Raw genomic sequence first — 24,229 nt, 5'->3', positions numbered from 1 at the left:
TCTTGCTCTCTCCTCACAGCTGCTTGCCTGGTGGCCAAAAGGTAAGGCTGACTAGGAACTGACTCATGGGGATTTTGAGGAGCCACACATGGTCACCTTGTTTGCTCTATATTCTCAGAGGAACTGATTATGTTCTGGGGCACATCACCCTATGAAGAAAGCACAAACTGGCACTGAACATGCAAGCATGTTGCCCAACATCCATTAAATTTCTTCACAGAGTGCCTGAATTATTCCTGACCCCTTCATGAGCCTCATTATCTGGTCCCTCCCCCCAGCACACCACTGACAGACACAAGAATAGCATTCAGTCCCAGAGGAAGAGAGGCAAGCTTAAAGAGAGCCCATCCTGAACCTCTTTCACCTCATTCATGAGGACACAGGAAACAAACAGCGCTTTCTTCTCCCTTCACCTCTCCTGCTGGCAGAAGGGTGGAAGCAGATAAAGGTGGACAAGCTGTGTGACAATCATCTCAGGTGATCGTGCTTTGTCAAGCTTCTGCTAAGCGCATGCCAAGAGCTGGCCCTGGCTGCCAAGCCCAGTTCTCTTGTAATCTGCAGAGTGCTCAGGCATATTCTTGCATGGTACTCCCAGGTGCTTCCCACTCCTGTTCTGCAACCCTACCTGTTAAACTGGGTGAGTTTAAGACAGCCCATCCCCACACAGGTTCTTACTCAGGCAGTCCCTGGGGAACAGTTCTCAGGCAACCTTCAGGAGACTCTGCTCTTGGGTCCTCCTGTGGAACTCCACACCACTCTCTTCCTAACACAAGCACCCCTGCATGTGCTTTTCCACACAGCCTCAGGATGTGGTGCCTCCTCGTGCTGCTCTGCTCCCAGGGAATTGCCTTTTCAGCACAGCAGCCTCCAGTGCAGGTGTTGACACAAGCCGCTGCAAGAAGAGTCGCAACCCAGAATGCTTCATGAATGTTGTAAGTTGGGTAATCTTTCCTCTTCTAAAGCTTCTCTTTCCGTTGCATATCTAACACTCCTTGTCAGGAAAGCTAAGAAGAACCCCTTCTGCATTTCCTGTTTTCCCAGCCTGCTGTTTCCAAAACCACTGCCTTAGGGTCACTCCCACCATGAGGGCTGGCTCTGAACATGCCAGGGTCAGATGTGCCTCACTGCATGAGGACAGACACGCAGCACTGCAGTGGGAACTGCTGACTGCTACCTTTGTTTCCAAGGCTAAGCAGCTCCCCAGAACCTCCTGAAGGGCACTGGAGATCCACACCATGTAATTTTGGTCCCAGTGGCCAGACTCAGCCCTGGCTGTGGACAGAGCACTGACGACTGCTCCAGTCCATACTAAACTGAATGACAGACTTTGCTGCCTGCATTTAGGGTGAAGCCCAACAGATACATGATAAATGTGGAGCTGTGTCATGGCTCATGATACCTGTTTGCAGTCAGCTTTCTCAACACATGTTGGTATTTCAGGCTATTGCAGAGCAGGAGGAATGCAAACCTGGCAAGAGAACAAGGAACCTTCCAGCACTAGCCTGGAAGAAACCTTGATTTTCCTATCCGAACAATCTGGGCTGCAGCAGAGAAAAATTCCTTTGCAGTGAAGGCAAAGGCTGGTTTCTAATCTCAAGTGAAGCAAGGTGTTACCCTTCCATAAGAAACTGTTTGCTCAGAACAGTGGTAAAGGACGTTGAACCCCTTCTTCAGATTCTCTCATTGCAAACTAATCAAAGACGCCTTGCCCTGAGTCACCAAAGATTTCCTCAGAGTGCATGCAAAATTAGGTGTAGGTGGTCCCATTAGTTCCTTTGAGAAGATCTCCACCCTTGTTTACTTTGCCTGTATGACTTGCCTAACCACACTTTTCCAAAAAGGGATTTGTTATGGACCATCCGCACAGCCATTGGCATTGTCTTATCCAGATATAGCTGCACATTTAATCTGTAGAAAGGTACAATTGTATAAACCTTGCATAACACAACAAACTGCTTCTCAGAAGGGAGCTGGTCAGCACAGTTCTGCTTTGTCCTGTAACAGAGGGCTAAATACCAGACAACAACCATCTAAACAGGTCTGAAGAGGACTTTGCTTCATCTTTTTACAAGATCTGTAATGTTTATTCTTAGCCATGTTCTCTGTGGCTGGGGCCTTGCACTACCATCAGAGCACATCCCACATCTGCACTGCTCATGTTAGTTAGGCTCTAGAACAGGGAACAGGACAACTGGCAAATTAACAAGCTCTCCTCTGGCTTTCCACAGAGTGAAATTATCAGGTATCATGGATACCCCAGCGAGGAATATGAAGTTACAACAGAGGATGGATACATTCTTGCTCTTTACAGAATTCCTGCTGGGAGGAATGACCGAAATACAGGTGACAATTACAGGACACAAGGAAGGTCTGAGAGGAGCCAACTCTTACAGGGATTCCCCATCTTTCCCCTTTTCATGTGCAATGGCATGTTCCATACCTTTCCATCTCCACAAGGGCACCTAGTCAGAAGTGTGACTCAAATTCTGAATACATCTGAAGTCCACACATTCAGTGTCTCTGTCCTTATTTCAGGCTTCCCTAATAATTTTGTTACATCCAAGGGTTGGAGGTTTTTTCCCTTCAAATGGCCTGGCAGGTAGGTTGGTAAACAGGATTTGGGGAGGTTTTGCCTTAACAATGTAAATCACACACATATAAAATAGTAGCCTGACAACAAAGCCTCTGAGGTTAGGCATATGAATAATTCCCAGGCTTCTGAAGGACAGAGATACTCTTAAGGAAGGAGGAAAGAAATCAGTTTGTCAGTGAAAAGTAAATGCATTTCATCCATTTCATCACAGTTTCTGAATTGAATAAAAATTTCTAGCTGGAATTTGAGGTACCTTGGGTACTGTTACCTTGATTATTAGTCCTTGCTAGTATTATAGAATAATTTATTTGGATGCCTTCCCCTAACTGCATCTCCTTTGTGGATAATTTGGACCAGCCTGACTCTCAAAATCAGGCTGGCCAAGTTAGATCAGGGGCCTCTCAGCCCTGCTTGGTGGTTACTTGTGGGAATCCATAAAGTCAGAGGATTTGGGGAAAGCTGCAAAAGGCAGGCATCAGAGACAGCAGGACTGTGATTGGAGCTAAGCAGTAGCCATGAGTTAGGTCAGCAGAAAAATCACGTAAGTAGAAAAGTAAGGACAAATAGGACAATTGTCTGTGTATTAACGCTTGTCTAGAATAACTCCCTAAGATGCAGAAAAGTTTATCTATTGAGATATTAGCAAGTTCTAAGTTTAATAATGGAGCTCTGTGCATTGTGTTTTAAGCCTTACAAACAGGTATTGTATTCGAAATAAGCAAGCATTGTTTTAACCAAAGGTACTTGTGCTTATAGTAATTAGATAAAACTACTGTCAATATGCTTTTGCTTTGTGTGAATGGTGAAAAAACTTATAAAGTAAGTTGTAACATTAAGTTCTTTGTCTGCTGCCTGGATTAATTAATCCTTCTTTGGATTAACTTTTCTTCCTCTTCCATACGCTGTTGTGCCTTCAGCAGTTTTCACCTTTGGGTAGATGGTTTCAGCATAGGGGCTGTAATCTGCCCTTCCGGTGCAGAGGAATTAGAACAAGCATCCTCAGTAAATCCATTATTTGCCACACCTGTCGTAAAAAGGTTATGAAATGTCATTAAATGGTTCCTGCTTGCATAGAAAAAATCCCTCAGGTTTCTCAAGCCAATATCTATGTATAGTTCTCCTGGGAGTTTGAGAAGACAGAAACCTCTCACAAACTGAACTCTGCGCTCCAATATTAAATACACATTAATTGCTGTTCCAATAAAAGTATTTTTTAATCTTTTTCAGGGCAAAGGCCTGCAGTGTTCCTGCAACATGCCTTTCTAGGAGATGCTACTCACTGGATTTCCAACCTGCCCAGCAACAGCTTGGGCTTCGTGCTTGCAGATGCTGGCTATGATGTCTGGTTGGGAAACAGCAGAGGGAACACCTGGTCTTTGAAACACAAGACCCTTAAGCCCTGCCAGAAGGAGTTCTGGCAGTTCAGGTACTAAGTTGAGAGAAAAAGACTCAACATAGAAACTCCAAGGGGACTAGATAGCTTCAGCCTGATGGCCTTTACCTAAACCAGCATCAGATCAGGATCTACAGAAACCCAGGAGAGTAAAGAACCAGACAGAGATGGTGCTCACTACTACCCAGAGTTGGGAGCATTGGCTGGGGAAGAGATTTCAGACTGGGAAATGAAATGGGATGCTGAGGAAAAGGGAGACTGTACTGTGAGAGGGAGAACAAGAACCTCATCTGGAACACGCTGAGCAGCCTTGTCTAGAAATCTGATCCTCTCACAGTTGAATTCAGCCAAGAGGGAAATGTGTTTTGTAACCCCTGCAGGTGAAAGCCCTGATTAAATTCAGTTCCCCAAGGGCTGCAGCTGTCAGGTGAAACTGGCACCTCATGCACACAGAGCCCAGGGCATCAGGCAGCCAGGCTGCACAGCTGCACCCTCTGCCCACCTCCCCAGCTCAGGCGAGGAATGCAGGCACAGTGTGCAACCTCCTCCTCCAATGGCTCCTGCTCGGTGCAATGAACAAAACTGACAGTCAGTAACTCACACTGTGATAGTCAAATTGTCTGCCAGCTTTTTGTGTTTCTCCCCACAGCTTCAATGAAATGGGTAAATATGATATTCCAGCAGAGCTGAACTTCATCATGAATAAAACTGGACAGAAGGATGTTTACTATATTGGTCACTCTGAAGGGTCAACTTCAGGTAATGTTAGGAGAATTATTGACAACCATTTGTGTTCCTATTTGATCAGTAAGTGACTCTCCCCACTAATTCTGTTATTCTTCTTGTTTGTTGAGAGTTAGAAAAAACAGAGAGATTTTTCTGTGTTGAGATTTGGAAAATATGCAAAACTTATCTAAAATCAGCTTTGGTTACCCTTAAGAAGCAAATAAACTTAATAGAAGATGTAGTGATAGTTCAACTTTTTAAATAATTACAGACATAATAATAGTCATTTACTGGGTACTTCTTGAACTGCTATAGGGTATTTTTCTCAGCAATGGGAATTTACATGAAGTTGTTTTGTATTAAGGCAGACAATTAGAATCATAGAATCATAGAATATCTTGAGCTGGAAGGGACATAGGATCACTGAAGTTCAACTCCTGGCCCTGCCCAGGCCAGCCCCAACATTCACACCATGTGCCTAGGAGCATTGTTCAGACACTTCTTGAACTCTGGCAGAATTGGTGCTGTGATCACTGCCCTGGGGACTCTGTTCTTGTGAACAGGATGGAAAAACTGAAAAGATAAAACAGCCCATATAATACATCATTTACATGAATACATTTATTTAAATTGCTTGAAGGCAAGGAAAAATAACCTTAACATTACTAAGTCATGACTAAGTTTCAATCTTACAATTTAAGTTGTAGTTAATGACAGGCTATAACTGGCCACATTGCTGTTTAAAAACATAGTGTCAGAGAACAAAAATCAGGAAAGTAGAAACATTAATAGTTTATTTTCTCTTAGGTCCAGCCTTTGTCATTACTCATTTCATGGCCTCTAAATGCAGCTAACTTTCTTTTAGCATCAGTTGAAAGTTCTTGATGGTTATGGTGTAAGATCCAGGAATGAACATTGATTAGAAAGGAGCCACTGCCAGTTATTAGTGTAAACAACCAAGAAAAAAAGAGAAGGAAGTGTGGAAAAATCATATACTGTCACAAATTCTGGCCTTTTCTCTTTTTTTGCCTCTCATAAGAGTATTTAAGGACCCTCATGGCAAAACAAACCAGTCTAGGCTTTCTTCATCTGCCTGTGATGCAAGCACAGTTGAAAATACTCAAAGCTCCCAGTATTCAGCTAATTATTCTATAGTTTCATGAAAGCATAAACATGCATAGATCTTTAGAGACTCTAATTTGAAAAACTCTTTTTTAATGACAGTTTCATGAACTTTAAAGGGAGTTTATGATATCTTCAAAACCTCACTGATATGTTGCCTACAAAAATGGTTCTGATAAAGACAGTGCCCAGACATGCTTTAAACCTTAAAATGAACTTTGTGTCCCAAATAAAATTAGTTTCAGGATTTCAGTTCAACAATTTCCTTAAGTAAAATATGCAGCACAAACACAACAGCAGACTGGGCTGCAAACCTGCTATGATGTCTTGTTTTATATCTGCTGTTCATGTATTTAATTTGTCTATGGAGGATATCTTCACTAACTCAGGCTGTCTCTTCTGTGTTTGCAGGCTTCATAGCATTTTATATGTACCCTGAGCTGGCTAAACGGGTGAAAGTGTTCTTTGCTCTGGGCCCAGTAACTGTATGCCCACATGCTACAAGCCCTCTGGTTAAGTTAATAAAGCTTCCAGAACCACTGCTCAGGGTATGTCACTTTTTCCTTCTAGGTCTAATGCCTGACTGATATTCACAGGGTTCCCTCAGCCTGAGGTCAAGTGTTCCCAAACAAGTGACAATGCTGACACTGAGCTGGGGATGATTGAGTGGTCTTGAAAAAAACTGTTCCCAAACCCTGTGGTGAAAATAGTTAAGATATAGAGCTTGTAGCAGCAGCTCCCAATGAAGTAGGAGACTTGTGAAACTCTGTCTTGTTTTAGGATTCCTTCTGTTTAATTAAAATTTTGCTGGCCTCATGCAGGAGGAGTTAAACCAGAACTGCAATGGAAGACATGACAATCTGCAGGACTTATAAAAATGAGTAGGCATTAGGGTCAGCCCACTAGAAATGGAAGGACAGCTTGCTTGAGAATTGCTGATAGTAAATTTTGCTGGCCTCATGCAGGAGGAGTTAAACCAGAACTGCAATGGAAGACATGACAATCTGCAGGACTTATAAAAATGAGTAGGCATTAGGGTCAGCCCACTAGAAATGGAAGGACAGCTTGCTTGAGAATTGCTGATAGTAATATGAAGGAGGAAGAATAAATGATGTGCTGTGGGGAAGAGGGTGTTTTAAGGGGTACTGTGAGGGTAAGCTGTTCCAGCACAATACTGTGTTATGAAGGCTAGGCAACTATTATTAGCAACAATTTTCTGCATAAAATTCTGAAACAAGAAAAAAAGGCGTTGCACTTTTCCTTTCCCTCAGTTAGTACTTGGCTGCAAAGGAGCTGCCCACCAGATCGAGTTTCTGAAAGGACCCGTGACACAGTTCTGTACAAGCCTGGATAAGTTTTGTGCCCATGTTCTCTGCTACATAGCTGGAGGCAGTGTAAAAAATATCAACGCGGTAAGTATGTGCGAGAACACCTACTCAGAGTAAAACTAAAGAGATTTTGGCAGTTGCACGCGTGCAGTACATCCTTGTCTAGTTATTGTCATGCATGTAAATGTACATTAACCACAATGTAGCTCTCAGCAGACCGAGGGTATGCCAGGACTGTCAGCAGTGGGAACATGGCTAGGGCTGGTGATGGGTGGAACCAACAGCTGGGCACATTCCAGTGGCAGAGAGAAAGAGCTGAGTTCAAAGTGGAGCTATATTGCATATGTCAGAATGTACCCTCTTTGGGGCTAAGCCAACCAGATTTTTGTCACACACAGATGTTCTTTAAAAAGAGACAAAAAATGATGGGTCAGATTTCTTGCCAATACAGTTGACAGTTTCCTTCTTTAGCATAGAGGCACTGGAGTCCTCTGAACACTGAAATAGCTAAAAGACAGGAGAAAAACCTCTTCTTCTTCCCAATTTTCTGACTATTTGCACCAAAAGCTTGGTCCCAAAGAACTACTGTAAGGGACATTTTCTGGTTTTGTTGACCTTAGAGCTGGGCCCAACAGCTCCATCCACAAGGTGTAGAGCTACAGAAAGCCCTTCCACTGTGCTGAGGAGTGCAGCACACCTACAGTGGGATTCACAAACACTTGGGCATCAATCAGAGGGGACAGGAGAGACAGCAGTTTTCCCTCTGCTTGCCAATATATGGATGCTGTGGTGCCAATCCCCTTTACAGTGACCAAAGTATGCAGAAGCTGGCCTGTATAATGTTTATTACTGCAGCGTCTGTAACAACTGGGCCCATTTTTTCATCTATAATCCTTTTTAAAAGCACATATGGGAAAGCAGTTAGACTCAATGGCTCAATGCAAAATCACTTGCAGCTTTTGAATTGCAGTGCTAAACCATGAAGGATATTTCCTGCCTTGCTTAAGTCACTAATGTGGTTCTCAGAGCAAGATAACACAGCTGAAGAAGAATCCAGGGAGATGGAATTGGGACATTTCCCTAACAGAACTATGAAAAATGTTTTGTAAGCTGACTTCTTTAATAGAAACTCACTTTCTTCACAGTTTTATTCTGTCACAGCACTGGATGTCTGTCTTTATAAAATGTCTGCTTTCTCTCCAGAGTCGAGTAGATATGTACGTAGGACATTCCCCAGCTGGGACATCGGTACACAACATGTTTCATTGGCGACAGGTACAACTGTGCACTGACATGTAAACAATCTCCTACTGCTGCTTTTTATGCAACTGACAGCCTACAGGGAAATCCAGAGGCTTTGGATTTGGAAAAATGACCACCATACCTTCCCACCTCCTGCCATGAGCACCTGCACATTTAATATGGTCTGGAATATAGATGTGCTCCTGAAGACAAAGATTCCCAACAGTCCATCCCACAGGATACAACTAGTCAGGAAATGGACACAAACCATGAGCAGCTAGTGACTCTATGGTTTATTTTGCCAACCTCTCATGAAATCAAGTGGTTGCAAAGGAAACACAGATACAGGAAGATAAAACAGCAAAGACAATGCATCAGGCAGATTTTTAGCACATACCCAGCTAGTTAAATCCAGGAAGCAAAGGTTTTCTAAACTGGGTTTCTCTCACCCTTTATTACAGACAACTTAAAAATAAAATTACTTGTCATGTTTGTGCAAAAAATTAAATTACCAAAACAAACAAATAACTCCAGGTATTCACTCACCAGTCCTGCACGGCATGTTACCCTGACACATTACAGACATTCAGGTTCTCTTCCCATGCAACAACTGGACCCAATTCTGCATGACAAACAGTGACCCCAACTTTAGTTATCTAAGGTAGTAAAACAATATTTTAAGTAACAAAACATACTGAGGGTGGAAGATAAGGATCTGGATAGAAAGCTAGCAAGGGAGAAGGCAAGGATGCCACTTACCCTGTGATCTATCCTCAGCACCCTGGAAGCCTGCAACCAGAGAAAGGTGTGGGAATAACACAGTCCACTACCTGAGCCTTGACTTAACTCACAGGCAGGAACATGCCTCCTGCACTCCACTCCTTCATCTCTCATACCTTTTATTTTGTCCTTTTAACAGCTAGCACATACAGACCGGTTTCAAGCTTATGACTATGGCTCAAAGGAAAACATGAAGAAATACAACCAGGTAAGGCAAAATGGACCCCCTCAGAACTTACCCTTGAGTCTTGGTAAAACTAGTAATAGAAAAATTCAAATTCTAGCACCCGTGAATATTAACAAGGGGGAGAGTGGTCTCAGATAATGTTTCAGCTGAATCACACACAAGTGTAAAAGTCTATTCACAAACAAGGCAGAGATAGACCTTTACAGACAATTGACAGAAGTTCATTTTGTCTCCCCTACTGATGCTGGGATGTGCTCAATGTTTTTCCAAAAATGAATAACCACACCCAAGTCCTAGGACTGGGTGAGTACAGAGCTCTTCACTTGCCCTAAAATCCTCAAAGCTTGCCTTTCATTTAAGAGAGGAAACAGACCTCACAGTGACCTCTCCAGTGGACTGGCCACCATTTCACTTTTAACCAGCGCATTTGACTTGCTGTACCAAAATGCTGATTTTCACAAACAGAACGGCTCCAGAGCTACAATCAGTCACTTCTATCTCACACACTCAGAAATTTTCTAGGGGGAAATCATAAATGATCATATTATTTCCTTTCCACTTCAGTTCCGAGCATGAGAACTAAGACCAAGATTTGCACTCTGTGCATCCCAAAAACCGTATAGATCACCTCACCCTGAATACACACAGGAAAAATCTCCGCAGTCCTTGACTGATGAATACTGACACTGTTCTCTCCATGCTCACATTTCTGAAGAAGCACAAGCCCGGACCAAACTGCAGGACAACCCTTAGCCCTGCTTTATAGGAAGAACAGCAATAGGATGGGTCATTCCATAGACAGGGAATGGGGTTAGGGCAATGAACACTAAGAGGGAGGCATTCATCTTTATGGTTTTACTGCAGAAGCAAAAGACAAAGAGAGGTGCTGGCACAGAAACCTTTCTCTAAACACAGCTTTGATACAGCAGCACTCACTCAGGTCTCCTCCCTGTCTTACAGACTGCTCCTCCTGAGTACAAGATAGAGGAGATAAAGGTACCAACTGCTGTTTGGAGTGGCGGACAGGACACTTTTGCAGACCCAACAGACATGGCAAGGCTGCTTCCTCGGATCACTAATCTCATTTACCATGAGCATTTTCCTGCATGGGGACATCTTGATTTCATCTGGGGCCTTGATGCAGCTGAGAAAATGTATCTGAAAATCATTGAATTATTAAGAAAATATTTTTGAAATTATGAACAGAGTGTTGATTATAAAAACCTCCAAAATTTCTATTTGGCAATAAGGGTGGTATCTGGGGAAGAGGTAAACACACAGGCACACATAATGGATACATCTACAGGTATTTATTTGTTCTTATTTATTTCTTGCTTTCCTCATAATTTGAGTTTTTCCATGGTGTTACTGTGACTGCTGTCTTCCTGAGAAGTCCGAGGTATATAAGAATGAAAGCTGAAAACATGAATATATTGGAGTACATATTGCAGGGATCACTAAATTTCAAAAGTTTTTATTTCTACAAGACTAATTTTCCTAAGCCCAAATTCTGGTTTTTTCAGATAGATCTTATTTACCCAATTGAGGCATTCTTATTCCCAATTTTTGTCTTCCTATGGAGACCCAAAAATGTGATTTGATCATTTCTCTGTTGAAATGAACAATTTTGTTTAAATTAAATTATTGATCCTCTTGACAGAGAACCTGTCTTTTTTGTTTTCCTTCCTCAATTTACCCCTTTATGCCAACAAAACCAAGAGATCTTCAAGCACAAGAAACTGAGCAGATAATAGATGACTAAAAAATATCAAGGAATCCAACCTCAAAAAAATTATTGACGTATTCCTCTGCCCCCCATGCCTACAAATCACACAAATGTTTGTTCCCTGAGCCCCTCACAGTTTCAAAGACCACAGATGGCAGCTGTGGAATGAGATGTAGACCCATCCAGTAAGGTGCACTCCAGGCAATACAGCTTCCACCTTATGAATTATTCTTCACACTGGCAGTGAAGCTGTTGCCAGCACTCTGAGCTGTCAGCATTCAGTTTTACACAGCTCTGTGTCTGGGCCATTCTTCATTCAAGCAGTTCCTAAAACATGGCAAAGCAGTTGGATGTTTTCCGTCCCAGCCATCAGCCCTAAGAGATGGTGTCTTCACAATCCATGCAAGCGCCTCCCCTCTTCTCACCTACAAGCTGCTCTGGAGTGTGTCCCCAGACTGCACACAAGATGTTCATTATTACAGGCTCCAACAGGAGCTTATTTCATGGAGTGTTTCTGGCTGCAGCCTCAAGCTCATCTTGTCCAGCCAAGACCCCTCGTAGGTGGAGCTGACATCCAATACAATAGTTACACTGAAAAACGTCCAGCCAAGACCCCTCGTAGGTGGAGTTGACATCCAATAGTTACACTGAAAAATGTATCAGTTTTTGCAACACAGGAAAAGTACACTAGCTTGTCCGCACGCCTACTGTGGCACCATTAGCAATGTATTGCACTTCTGACAGCTTACAGGAAAGGGCCAAAATTGTCAACAAAAATAAAGATCCATTAGACCAAGGAGGCACAACACAGCAGTGTATGAAAGGAGCTTCCCCTTTATTGCTGCATTATTAAATCACAAAGCACTGGACCACTTTAATACATTGCTTATTACTGCAGGTTTTCTTCTGCCTTCACTTATGCAAGAGAAGACTCATGGATATATTATTATTATGATTGGTATTATTCCCTGCTGCCTGCACCACTCTGTACAGCAGGCTATCCTGCCTAGTCCCATGGGAATGATACATCTGGTTTCCATCAACAGCATTTCATTTATTGACTCTTTTTTCTTTAGTGCACTGTTTGTACTGGAAAGGTAGTCAAGAGACCTGTTTCTCTACTGAGCCAAACATATTTTCTTTACTATTTCTTAATGCATTAAAGTGATCTGGGAATTGACTTTCTTTCTTAATCCAGCAAGGCATTGAATCTCTTTTTGCTGTTTCTTAGATGAAATCTAAGTCCTACCCTTGTAGCAACACAGGGAGAATTAAGGTGTGTGAAAATTCTAGGAAGGATGGAAGGAGGAAGGGCTCAGCTGAGAGATCTGTTTTCCCAGCCCCTCTCATTGTAGGAAGATAAATACTAAGAAGAAGGGTACCAGGCCTTTTATAACTGCTGTATCATATTGCTTACCTTCCCTATGGAACAAGTAGCACACACTCTAAAGGATATTTTATTTTTGCATTGGCTGCCAACCATCATATGCAATGTTTAGGCTTCCAGATATTTTATAGCTAGCTTTCAAAATCCACAGTCTGCAGAAGTCAAGTAATAAAACTGATGAAGCAGATGGAAAGGGCAATATTTTAAACACTATTGTAGTAATTCATGGCTTAGTAAAATAAAATGAACTTCATGGCCTCGGGGCACTGATAAATCTCACACAAAATTGTCCAAGTCTGCAGCAAGGAATGGGTGGATGTGGACTGGGTCTTTATCAAGCATCAGCCCCCATCCTCTGCAGCACTTCTGCTGTTGTGAAAGGTGGGTTGTCAGATGAGGTGATTTTCTGCATGTTTGAGAGTTCTTGATGGCTAAGAATCTTTTCTTATCATGCTTTCAATGCTGTGGAACTGTAATCTTCTTGCTATATCTAAGGGAGTCTCCCCATCCTGAAAGAAACACATTAAATACATTGCAATATGACAGATATGGGTCACATACAAAGAGATTTCCTAACCTTGCCACCTGTGTAAGGTCCCCTGTCACTTCTATTCTAAAATAAAGGTTTCAGGACGTGCTGAGCCTATACTGCTCTGGCTGAAGAAAGGAACAGAGACCTCCCCTACAGCAGGGAAAGCCTTTCCACTTTTCCTGGGAGTAATATCCAAATGTACAGAGCTCAGCTAAGATTTGATTTCAAGACCAGCACAGGTAATACGCTGCTCACCTCAACTCAGCAGTGCAGATACTCCCAGGTCAATATTGATTTGGGCAACACTTGAGCTGTTCTGGTGACAGAAGCAGGTTGACTTGGCCTCTCAGAAGAAGGGTGCTCAACAGCACAAAAACCACCTAGGAAGACTTCTATCCTTGCCCTGCAGCCTACATCTTAGGAACAACTATAGAGAAGCTCTGAGCTAAGAAGAAAACAGGAAACAAATTTGCTGCCAGGAAGGTGTGCACCCTTTTCTTTACATTGCTGTGCACCAGCTAAGGCCGACAATGTACCTACTGGCTGACCACCACGATAAGCAAATACATTTATCAACTTCACCTTCTTACCTGATTCTTTACAGAAGTGTCTGCATGAGCTTCAAGCAGTAGAGGAATGACTGCCTGGTTTTTCATTTCACAAGCATAGTGAAGGGCTGTGCTGCCAGACTGAAGAAAAATGGAAGCAAATTAATTTTATTTCTATGACTTCTTTAGTAGAGCTTAGGTAAGTAGGACTACCTGTAGGCTATCAGATTCCCCCTAACAGCTGGTTGCAAAACACACATACCTTTTCCTGTCACAATACACTACAAGGTAAAACAAACACATTACCATGAGAAAAACAGGATCAAAAAAATTAATTCCTTCCCTGGGATGCAACTGCTAAAACAGGTTTGATACATTAGCAGGAAGCCAGTAATTTCAGAGGATCACATGAGCTTGACCTCAGAAACTACATCTTAAACAATACTGCTTGCTTGTACTTCAGTGTTTTAGAATTTTATTGCTGATAAAATTGGTGTTTCTCCTTTTCTTCCTTGGAGAAGAGGAGTTCTTTACCTCACCCAAGTAGGATAGTGGATACATAACTCTGTTTATGACAGATCAGCACACTGTGAAGACCAAGAAAAGACACAGGGTCTTGCCCTGTAGCCCACAACTCTGTTCCAGTTCAAAATAAATGCTGGTAAACTCAGATGCTTATATGACAAGAATCTTTACAGAATTGGGTATTTAATACATAAGTACCCGAGCCCAGCTTGTCTGGATTCTCTTATGAGGGCATTGTTCAGAAAGGGAGGATTACTTGATCAGTGGGGAATTATTTCTGCAAACACTATAAATCTGTTGCCTGAGTGTCAAGCAGAAGCACTGAATCCTCCTGGTACATTAGTCAGTTCAGTGCCTGCTGCTCCTACTCCAGCTATGCTGCTAGAAGGTTCTGTAGTCTGTTTTTAGTATTGTTTCCTTCCTGTGAGCCACATTTGCATTTGTATAAACCCACTTACAGAGTCTGCAGCATTCACATCGACTCCAGCTCTAAGCAACATCTTGACCAGGTGCTCATTCTGTTTTGTCTTTGAGACCTGTTTGGTGCAAGGGAAAGAGTAACACAGTAAAACAGTTAATCCGCATATAGTCTTAAGTATATTTGTGCTAAATACTGTGGGGTTTTTCCCAAAAAGAGGCATGGTCTCTGGAAATCTCAGATTGATGCAGTAACACAAATCTGTTCCTTCACCAGTTACAGCCACAGCAAAATCCCTTCTGTTGTGCACATTCAGTCTTGCTTTAAGAAAGCAGCCCATATTCTGTAGAAGTTCCTGGCCTGAAACACTGCCAGGAAAAATGGCAAGGGAAAGGTCCAGGGTCATTGCTGCTTCCATCCAGACTCACCATGAGGAGGTACCCAATAAGCATAACTGGCATGAGGATTATGATGAGCACATAGTCAAGGAAGGTGAACCGTTTCCTCACAGCATAGTGGAGGCAAGTGCAGTCCTTCTAAACACAAAGCAACTCTCATTAGTACCAGATTCAGTGAACTCACTTTGATTAATATTGACTAGATAATTTTAAATTCCACAAGCTTTCTTTTAGACTGTCCAATAGGAAATCTCCTGTGATTTTCAAGCAGAAATAGGCACATGCATCTTGCTTCATTCAAGTACAAGCATATTTAACACATAGAGGGCCATGGAAATTGAACTACACATGCAAAGAGGATGTGGGATCCAAAGGATTCCATGAGTATGTTGGCAAATTTGGACCTGGCTGCAGAAATTCAAAGGAGACAGTGGGTATCTCATGTGGCTGTTGCTGCCACACAGAAGGGTAAATCAGCAGGAGAAATCACCAAATCACCACAGCCCCCCTTCTTATGGAGGTGCTGGCTACTGAAGCAAGGATATGTGAGACCTTAGGACATCTCCTTTGGGACACCAGAGAAAAACAGGAAAGCAGTAAAAACCACCACAGACTCCTACTGAGAATAGAGCTTTAAAAACTCTTTGAATACTGAATACCAAACCAACGAAAGGGCGGGTTTGCATAGTTTTGTGCTACAGTGTTAAACTTGTTACTGGTTGTCAAAATGGAGCAGGACACAGGGCCCCAAAATAAGCAGAGAAGCCTTTTAGTTCCACCTGTTTCTCCACATATCCTCAGTAGGAAACAAACTTGAGGTTTGCCTGTGCTTTCCAGTGTCCCCACTGGCACTCCAAGAATCTGAAAGAACAGTCCCACAAAGGAGAGAGTCAGTGGCCACTTACCTTATTTCTGATGTTGACATCAGCATGTTTCCTAAGAAGATAGTTAACTATCCTGTTGTTTCCTTGTCTACATGCACAAATTAAGGGGGTGTCTCCAAGGAAGCTGTCCTGGACATTCAAATAGTTGCTGTTGCTCTCCAAAAGGAGATGAACTTTGTTGAAATCGTTGTTATAAGCTGCCTGACAGATGGGCTGAAGTGAGAAGATAATATTCATCAGCACGTGCTTCACTAAGACATCCATACTTCCCATTCTGGCTGACTCCTCACACACCCCAAAGCACTCGACAGAGGCTGTAGTTCTTGGTGCCTTCCAGAAGATGGTGGTAGGAGACACTCCTGCAGCTCTACACAGCTCCCAGCCCCAAAGTCACAGCCTTTGCACAGTGGAATGGATTTTCTGTTCATTTTGGATGCTATTTCTATAATCCAGGAAATAAGTCCTGTTTATTTGCAGCCATTAGCAAAAAACCCCCCAAACCAGCTTGCATTCTGACGGGAGTTGGTCACTGTATTAAGCAGCAAGCAGGGACAAGCCCCTGGGCCCGAGTTCACCTCAGGCTTTGCCTCTGGCTGAGCAGAATGAGCCACTCCTGACTCACCGTTCCCAGAAGAGAACCACACTTCAGGTGAAAGTTAAAAAAACCAAGCCCCACCAATATTTCTTTTAGACCTTGAAATACCTAAAAAAATACATGCCAGTGCGCCCACAGGTCAGATCCTGCTTGGCTTTTGAGAACTGCTTGCTGGTCAGCTTTTCACTCAGTATTTCTACACATCCTTGACCTAAACTGCAATTCCTTCCCTCTCCAGTAGCAAGAATTCAGACTAAGGAGAAGCTGAGAAGGGCAGGAGTACTGCAGGTTTCTAACAGCCTAATACAGGCAGAAACTAACATTTAGAGGTGGGGCAGACTGGTAGCATTTGAATTCTCCAGTCAAAAACAGAAGAAGTCTTTCTTTTCTTTGATACTGAGGATTTTACCCAACATTTTCCAAAGCAGACGTTTTCTTTAAATATTAGCTGTAGTTTTTCCTCTTCAATCTCATTTTTTTCACATTCTAAATACTCTATATGAAAAAGATCTAGTCCTGATCTCTGAGCTCTTTCCTCACTCCTCCAGATTGTTCCCTTCTCTCTGTCCTCCCCTCTACTCCTACACCTTCCTGCCTTAAAAATATTCATCTTATTTACACATTTTCAGCCAAACTTTGATTTACACCACAGGTTTATCTCCAGCATAACTGCTGCTTAGTTTTCTGGACAGCTGCGTAAGAGAAGTGATTTGTTTCCAAAGGAAGTATTTACATGCTTACCAGACCTTGCACCACTTCTTGTTTTGTTTTTATTATGAGTCAAAAATCTACAAAGAACACATGCCATGTTTTAAACTTGCACATCTGCCTGTATTTGTATAGAAGCATACATATACAATTTGGGATTTCACATTGAACCAGAACCAGAACTGTTTCAATGATTTTGAGGAGAAAAGCTTCTTTCAAACCCCCTTTGCTGTGATTTGTGCACAGGTGCCATCTAAAAGATCAGTTTTCTCTAGAACCTTGCTCTCTGTCATGTGGGTGTCTAGAACTGCATCTTCATGTCCAGGAGAGAGAAGATCCTGTGGAGTCTGTCTGCACCTCTGATTTCCCTGCTACTCTTTTTCTTAGATATTGCTTTGCTTATTTAAAGATGCAGGAGATTTGCTCTTTGGTTGAACATCTGTTTAAATCCCAGTCATTTACCATATAAATTTGCTCCTTCCTAAGCTGGTTTTGCTCATTCAGCAGCTCAAGGATATGCTTTTTTTGCTTTTTTTTCTGTACTGCCTCCAAGACTTTTACTTGCTAGGTGGTTGAACCCAAGGCATTTCTGACTGATGCTCTCATTGATCCATGGGATCTTTTTCTAAACCTTCCACTTCTGCTGGACTCAGTTCTAGAGCCATGAACAATGATGGCACACAGACCACTCCCTAAGAGACCACATTATTTGGGCTGAAGTCATGCACAGAGCCCAGAACACACAAGTCACAGGTGCTCCTTCACCTACTGAAACCAGCTGCTCCCAGAAAACATCCAGGGCACAGAGAATGCAAGGAAGCAGTTCTCATCCATTCCAGCAACTAATACCTGGGAAAGTGATGTATTTAAAGTGTGATTTATTTAAAGTGTGATGTAGAGTAAAGATGTATTTTGAATCATTATTATTCCCCTGGAGTAGGGGTAGTTTGTAGAAATTATACTGTCTGCATTAACATGTTTCATTCATATTAAAAAAAAAGGAAACACAAACTTTCTTCCCATTTGTATGGGATTTTTTTGAGGCCCACTTTGCTTGAAAATACCTTTTAGCCAAAGAAGGTTGAAAAGTCTCACAGACCAAACTTGTAATATGTCTCTCAAATTGGCTTTTCCACGGCTGGAAAAGCAAACATAGTAGCAGAATATTTAAGTAAAGGAACAAAGCAGTACCAACAACTATAAATTCATTATATTGATATCAATAACAATAAGGATTCAGAAAAAAATGTGTTAGGAAAGTGTGAAGATAAGAAAAATTACAAATAGGTGACAATCAGCCACTCGTCCAAAAAAGGCAAATGCTATATTAGATAGTGTCTCTCACAGAAAGAGGTGTTATAGAAGACACTTTGCTGGGATAGTGTGTAGAGTTCTTGTCATTTGTGTCCTAAAATGAGATCAGACCACAGCAGGAGCATGAAACATCTCTACAACTGAGGAATATGAAGATCCTGAAGAAAGGCTGATTTGCTTAGGTGGGCTAGGGAGAGACAGCACTGTCCTTGGTGCTCCAAAATAGATTAAAGGGTCAGTATTAAAGACCAATTAATTTCAAGGAACATGGTAAAAAAGGTAATGCATCTGACCAAGAAATTTAGCATGAAAATTAGAAACAGATTTGTATTCATAAGCAAAGTAACAAAACAAGCTTCCAGTAGCAACAGACTGGACACAAAACCTGCCTGGCCCCAGGCTGGGGCTTGAGCCTGTACCGGGATTTCTGTGGTTGTGAAGCCTCAGCCACAAAACTCTTTTCCATCTCTCACTTTTTTTGGGTTGTCACTCTGGCAACCCTATCTAAAGGAGGACTAACTGTGCTTAAGTTTTAAACTGTTCCCCAAAGTATGCTCATAAGACAATTACAGAATTCCTTGCAAACAGATAGGCAGCACCTATCTGGAGTATCAGCAGGGAGGCCAAGTATGGAGTTAGATCAGTGTTAGGTACAAACAGTAGGTTCCATCCAAAAACCGAGAAAACATATTTCCTCTAAGTCTGTAGAAAAGCCTGGAGGATAAGGGACTGGAAAATCTCACTCTGTTTTCTACAGTGTTAGAAGATTGCCTCAGTAGTGATACAGCCAGTTTCATATTTGTGTTATGGTTGTTACTGTTGCTATGTTATTGTTATCCACTCATCGTACACAAGAGAGAAATAAATCTATGGGGTAGTTCTCAGAATACCTGAACTTCACATGCCAGGGGCAAGCCATACCCAAGGAATCCAAAGTCTTGTGCTCATGTCTGTGGAGTCTCCTTTAGGCATGTGTGAGAAGAGAACACAACAACAAATTCAGAAGAAAGCACCACTGGGAAGTGAGTTCTCAACTCCTGGGGACATTTGCAGTCCAAGACACAGAGTGGCCACTCTTGCCCACACCACATCATTTATAAATCCCAGTGTCCTGGCTGCCCCAGGGAACTCACAGCAGACCTGGCCCACCCCATAAAGCAGCAGGGCAGAGCCAGCACTGGCACAGCAAACCCTGCACCCCACACAGACACGGGCTCAGCTCTGAAGGGAGGGGGAGCAGGATCCACAATTCCAGCTCAGGCAAAGAGGAGGAGAGGGCCTCTGTGGAGGATCTGGCAGCAAAGCCCTTCAGCTCTGCTCTCATTCACACTTCTGCAGCACCACCCAGCATTCAGACAAGGTGCATGGGATGAACCTGACAGCGTGACTCTGCACAAAATGTACAATGGGAGGGAGGGAAAAACCAGAATCACAACCCCAAACACTCCTTTAACCCTCTCCTGAGGTGCCTTTTCCCAGCCATAGCATCAGGGCTAACCATAAACTAGAGCACAGTCTGCCCAGCTGAAAAAAAAAAACAGTGGGGAGACACTGGAGTATGGAAAGTAGAGTTTGAAGATTAGATATGCCAATAATTGAGTGTTTAAAATCTCTCTTTCTCCAATACTTCTTCTGCAAGCCCTTTGGACCAGATCTTAGTTGTTCAGTATAAAAGGCTTTAGGGAAGGTGAGAAATACTCACAGGACATGCAAGGGTTTTCATGGCTGAGAGCACTCAGTACAAGATCACCAAAAAAGTGGTACAAGAAAAGCAATAACACTTTCACTATCAGAAAGGGCAGTTATAGAACCTTTTTTTTTTTTGATCAATTGTGGAACATGATTGATGCCAAGTCCTAGTAGTTTACCCAGATCCAGATGAACCACCACATCTGAACCTGTCTGGTGTTTGCAGAGTTTCTTACATCACCCTCTGCTCAGCTTTGATGAGCTAGTGATAAACCTCCAGCTACTTAGCAAGTTCTAGCACACAAGTAAAGGTTAAAGGCACAGTATGAAGGACAAAGCATTCAACCAATAGAGAGGAGGTGAAGGTAAAGCCTGTCTTGCAACTTGGAGAGCAATTTCAGTTGCAATTGTTTCCTCCTTTAGAACTCCAGGGGATTGCCTAAATTACATGAAGTCTTTGCAATTGTTTAGAAAAAAGGAAAACATTTTGCAATGTCAAGATATTCTGAACCAATCCATAGCCTCTTCTTTTGCACTAAAATTATACAAACAGCATGCTATGAACTTAACAGGAAAGTCTAAATTATGTTTAGGATGCCAAGGAATATACTACTACCCAAATAAGTTCTGCTTCTCAGAAAAGGCAACCTGCAATTCTTTATTTTCAGTTCCCTAGCTTTCTATCCTGTATACATGGACCATAATTTATGCGGAAAACTTTCTCAAAATGTTTAAAGAGAGAAAATTAATTTATATGAGAATTTTAACTAATAAGCATGAGAAACATGGACAGCACTTAAACATTCTTTAAAAACCTGTGTAATTAAGCTAGACAACACTGATTTCCATTGCAGTACTATCCCAGAGTAGCAGATCTGGAGAGAGGCAAGAAATCCTTTCAGAATAAGCTACAGTGTCTTCAGATGATCACCCTATGAATGCACAGATTCAAGTTCCTTGTAATACTGAAAGAGGAGAAGATTGATTTCCTGATTTCATAGAATAGCTTTTTGAAAATAAAAGGGTGGCTTTCAGCATAGAAATGTAACCTTTAAAAGCAACAGCTATGTAATGCTACCTCCAGAAAACCTAACAAAGTGCAACACATTCTTTTCACAGTCACAAAGGACCAAACTCCTCATTTGTCCCCACATGTACAAATGGGAAATTTATAACAGAATACGTTTAGGTAGAATTTATGCTAAAGTACAGGAAAATGTTAAATGAAGTGTAGTTTGGGGACAAACCCGTAAAGATAAGGTAAAAAATAATTACCTTCCTAAAATAATATGGGGGCATGGGACATTTTCTTAGGCATTAACTTTATAATCTGTATTCAGTGTAAGCCAAGGAGTTGTCTGCTCTTTGCAAAGCTGTTTTTCACTTGCACCATGTACAGAATCGTTCTGATCTCAACACAGAACAACAGAAAATGTTGAACACATACTTTGCGAAGCCACAATAACTTTGCCGGTTAGTGCTTTTTTTTTTTTTTTTTTTTTTTGCTTCTATAAACAATACTACTGACAACTTGTAATAGACAAAGGAAAACGTTTCCAAAGGGAAGAAACTTCCAGATTGCTATAAGCCTGGGTATGGGAGGCTGCAAAGGGAACAAACCAAGCCCAGTGAATATCCATACCTTGAATAGCGTCAGTAACTGCAGAAAACGGTCACGTACCTCTGAATAGAGTATCCCCATGCCTATTCTTCACTCTGGAGTTCCTTCTTGTTCAACAGCCCAACAAGTTACCCTCACTTGAAATGTGCTCGAGCTTGTTTGAATCTGGTTAATAGTTAACGTGAAAGTATCACTTTTTCTTAAGCTATGTTTCCTCTCAGTGCTTTCTACTTAGTAGCATAAAACTATTGTCTTCAGAAACCCAACCCAGGGAGTTAACGTGAGAACAGCAGCCTACGGGAGACCGATGGAACAAGTTACAACACAGAAGCATTTTCCTTTGTCATTTCTGCAATAACATCCTCCAGTTACCTAAAAAGGAAAGTAGCAAAACAGGTTGAGGAGAGGAGGGAGAGAGAAGGGAAGGAAGTTTCACAAGTAAAGAAATGGAGGAGTGAAAAGAATAAAGAGCATGAAACCTAAAACTTAAAATAAAGAAGAATTGTACTTAGTTTGCCACCCAAGCTACTGTTGACTAAAACATGTTCCAAACCTTCTGCAAGAACACCTCGAATTCCTGTCAGGAAAAGGGAAGCACCTAAATCCCACGCCTTTAATGAGAACTCCCAGTATAATTAGCCTCTCACTCTTCAATTAAACAGGCCGGCCGCTTTCATCACATTGGCTTCGTCTTCTCTTTCTAGCCCAGCCCAACCAATGAATATGATTCATGTCTACCCTGATAATTTTATATGCTAATTGGGAAGAGAATTATTGCTGATGGCCCTGAGGATAAGATACTGATGGCATATCTGTACTACACTCAGTCTTTCCGAGTAAGGCATGTGTATTTCAAATTTTTGCATTCACCTCAAAAATATCTTTTCCTTTTATAGCTTAAATCACGTTTCATGTATTTCAAGCAAATTTTAAAAAAGTTTTAAAACATATTAATGTAAGCATGCATCTTAAATCCAAGCCCTCTGCCTTACATTTGAGAACTTCTATTTCCAAATAACGTTCGTATTTATTCTCAGTGAGGTGGAGGACCATATAAAATTTCTTATTCTATCTCCAGCCTTGTCTAATTAAAGTAGTACAATATTTCTGGCTGTGGTGTTCTTTTGCTGGCACCAATTATAGCCCATTCAGTAGCTGTTTATCAGAAGAAAGTTAAGCTGGCAGCGTGTGACGGTGTTCACAGGGGTCTCAGGTTGAGGGAAGAGATGAGGATTTGATTCTGTGTTTTAGAAGGCTTGATTTATTATTTTATGATGTATATTACATTAAAACTATATTAAAAGAATAGAAGAAAGGATTTCATCAGAAGGCTAGCTAAGAATAGAACAGCAAAGAATAATCATTATCAAAGGCTCTGTCTCGGACTCTCTGTCTGAGACAGCTGGGCTGTGATTGACCATTACTTAGAAACATCTAGCATTACTTAGAAACATCTAACATGGGCTAATCAAAGATCCACCTGTTGCATTCCACAGCAGCAGATAACCATTGTTTACATTTTGTTCGTGAGGCCTCTCAGCTTCTCAGGAGGAAAAATCCTAAAGAAAGGATTTTTCATAAAAGAAGTCTGTGACAGCAGGGAACAGATGCAGGTATAACACCTACCTGTGACAACACACTGGTCTTCAAGCATGTGGTGGATATCATGTTGGACTAAGGACATGGAAGAGTGAGTAACACCTCAAAGGTGTAAAGGTCTTCCTCACCAGTATTTCATTAAGATCTTCTTCACATCAAGATCCTAAGATATTCACATCCTCCTGCATCTACTGACCAGCTTGTTGGAATCTATAAACTACAACCTGTTGAAAGAAATATTGAATCACTAAGATGCTACATAAAACAACATAGTAGTTTAATTAATCTCTTTCTAACAAAAATAAATAAATCTTTGATAATCTAAAAAAGTATTATAAAAACCCCAACAAACAAACCAAGAGAAAAAAAAAGAAAAAAGAAAAAAGCCCATCCTCTCCAAAGCAGAGCAATAGCTTCAGGCAACATTTACTTTTCCCAAGACCGTGTAAATTACCATTTAATCCAGCATCACATCCCAGGTCCTCTTGAAAAGCACTGAAGTGACTACTTTGGTCAGAGCTTCAGCTGAAGAACAGCCCAACCATGATGAAATATGAAACTCATGCAAATGTATATAGTCACAGGTTCACTTTTGACTAACCTATTGCTTCAATGCTTTTTGCCATACTTGTAAATGAAGATTAGAATCCTGAAAAACTTTTTTTTTTTTTATGAATAAGGGTTTTTTCTCCAAAGGGTGCTGAGATAGTGCATAGGCAAACTGTCCCCTATCCAGTCTGTGAAGGAAAGATGATTCTTACTTCCTGACAGAATTCAACAATACTTCAAAAGTTTCATGTGAGCCAGAAGGGAACTAAGTATTTTTCATAAGAGCCTTCACTAGGGCACTAATAAGGTAAACTATTTTTTAAACTAGATATCAATAATTTAAGAACAGCATATTCAATAAAAGT

The 24,229-nt window shown here is 41.6% G+C and overlaps 2 protein-coding genes across 3 annotated transcripts; one reads left to right on the top strand and one right to left on the bottom strand.

Moving 5' to 3' along the window:
- The first annotated feature begins 807 nt into the window (after window positions 1–807).
- LOC102034609 (lysosomal acid lipase/cholesteryl ester hydrolase-like) lies at window positions 808–10,565 on the top strand. Its single transcript, XM_031062628.1, is given in 10 exon segments — window positions 808–856; window positions 859–932; window positions 2,229–2,343; window positions 3,821–4,019; window positions 4,636–4,745; window positions 6,246–6,382; window positions 7,106–7,246; window positions 8,366–8,437; window positions 9,324–9,392; window positions 10,332–10,565. Coding segments are annotated over 10 exon segments (1,200 nt in total).
- Window positions 10,566–11,966: 1,401 nt separating this feature from the next.
- ANKRD22 (ankyrin repeat domain 22) lies at window positions 11,967–23,846 on the bottom strand. 2 transcript variants are annotated; one of them, XM_005416471.2, is made up of 8 exons: window positions 23,770–23,846; window positions 23,343–23,539; window positions 21,777–22,088; window positions 15,811–16,002; window positions 14,936–15,043; window positions 14,548–14,625; window positions 13,607–13,705; window positions 11,967–12,993 (listed from the first exon to the last, which is right to left on the bottom strand). In XM_005416471.2, exons 3-8 carry the CDS (start codon window positions 21,795–21,797, stop codon window positions 12,916–12,918), a joined length of 576 nt encoding a protein of 191 aa, XP_005416528.1. In that variant the 5' UTR covers window positions 21,798–22,088; window positions 23,343–23,539; window positions 23,770–23,846; the 3' UTR covers window positions 11,967–12,915. The 2 variants fall into 2 exon arrangements, with proteins under 2 accessions (XP_005416528.1, XP_005416527.1); XM_005416470.2 differs by lacking the exons at window positions 21,777–22,088; window positions 23,343–23,539; window positions 23,770–23,846 and having other exon boundaries at window positions 15,811–16,062.
- Window positions 23,847–24,229: the final 383 nt, after the last annotated feature.

Source organism: Geospiza fortis, unplaced genomic scaffold (genome assembly GCF_000277835.1).
Source record: "Geospiza fortis unplaced genomic scaffold, GeoFor_1.0 scaffold130, whole genome shotgun sequence".
Lineage (NCBI taxonomy): Eukaryota > Metazoa > Chordata > Aves > Passeriformes > Thraupidae > Geospiza > Geospiza fortis.
This window is presented reverse-complemented; position numbering and strand designations above follow the sequence as displayed.

Excerpts from the sequence above, each read along its gene's own strand:
- ANKRD22 (XM_005416470.2), bottom strand. The coding sequence starts at position 16,062 with ATGGGAAGTATGGATGTCTTAGTGAAGCACGTGCTGATGAATATTATC. Across the intron at positions 15,044-15,810 it reads ATGTCAACATCAGAAATAAG|AAGGACTGCACTTGCCTCCA; the intron begins GTAAGTGGCCAC and ends CTTTGTGTTTAG. Across the intron at positions 12,994-13,606 it reads ACACTTCTGTAAAGAATCAG|GATGGGGAGACTCCCTTAGA; the intron begins GTAAGAAGGTGA and ends TGTTTCTTTCAG.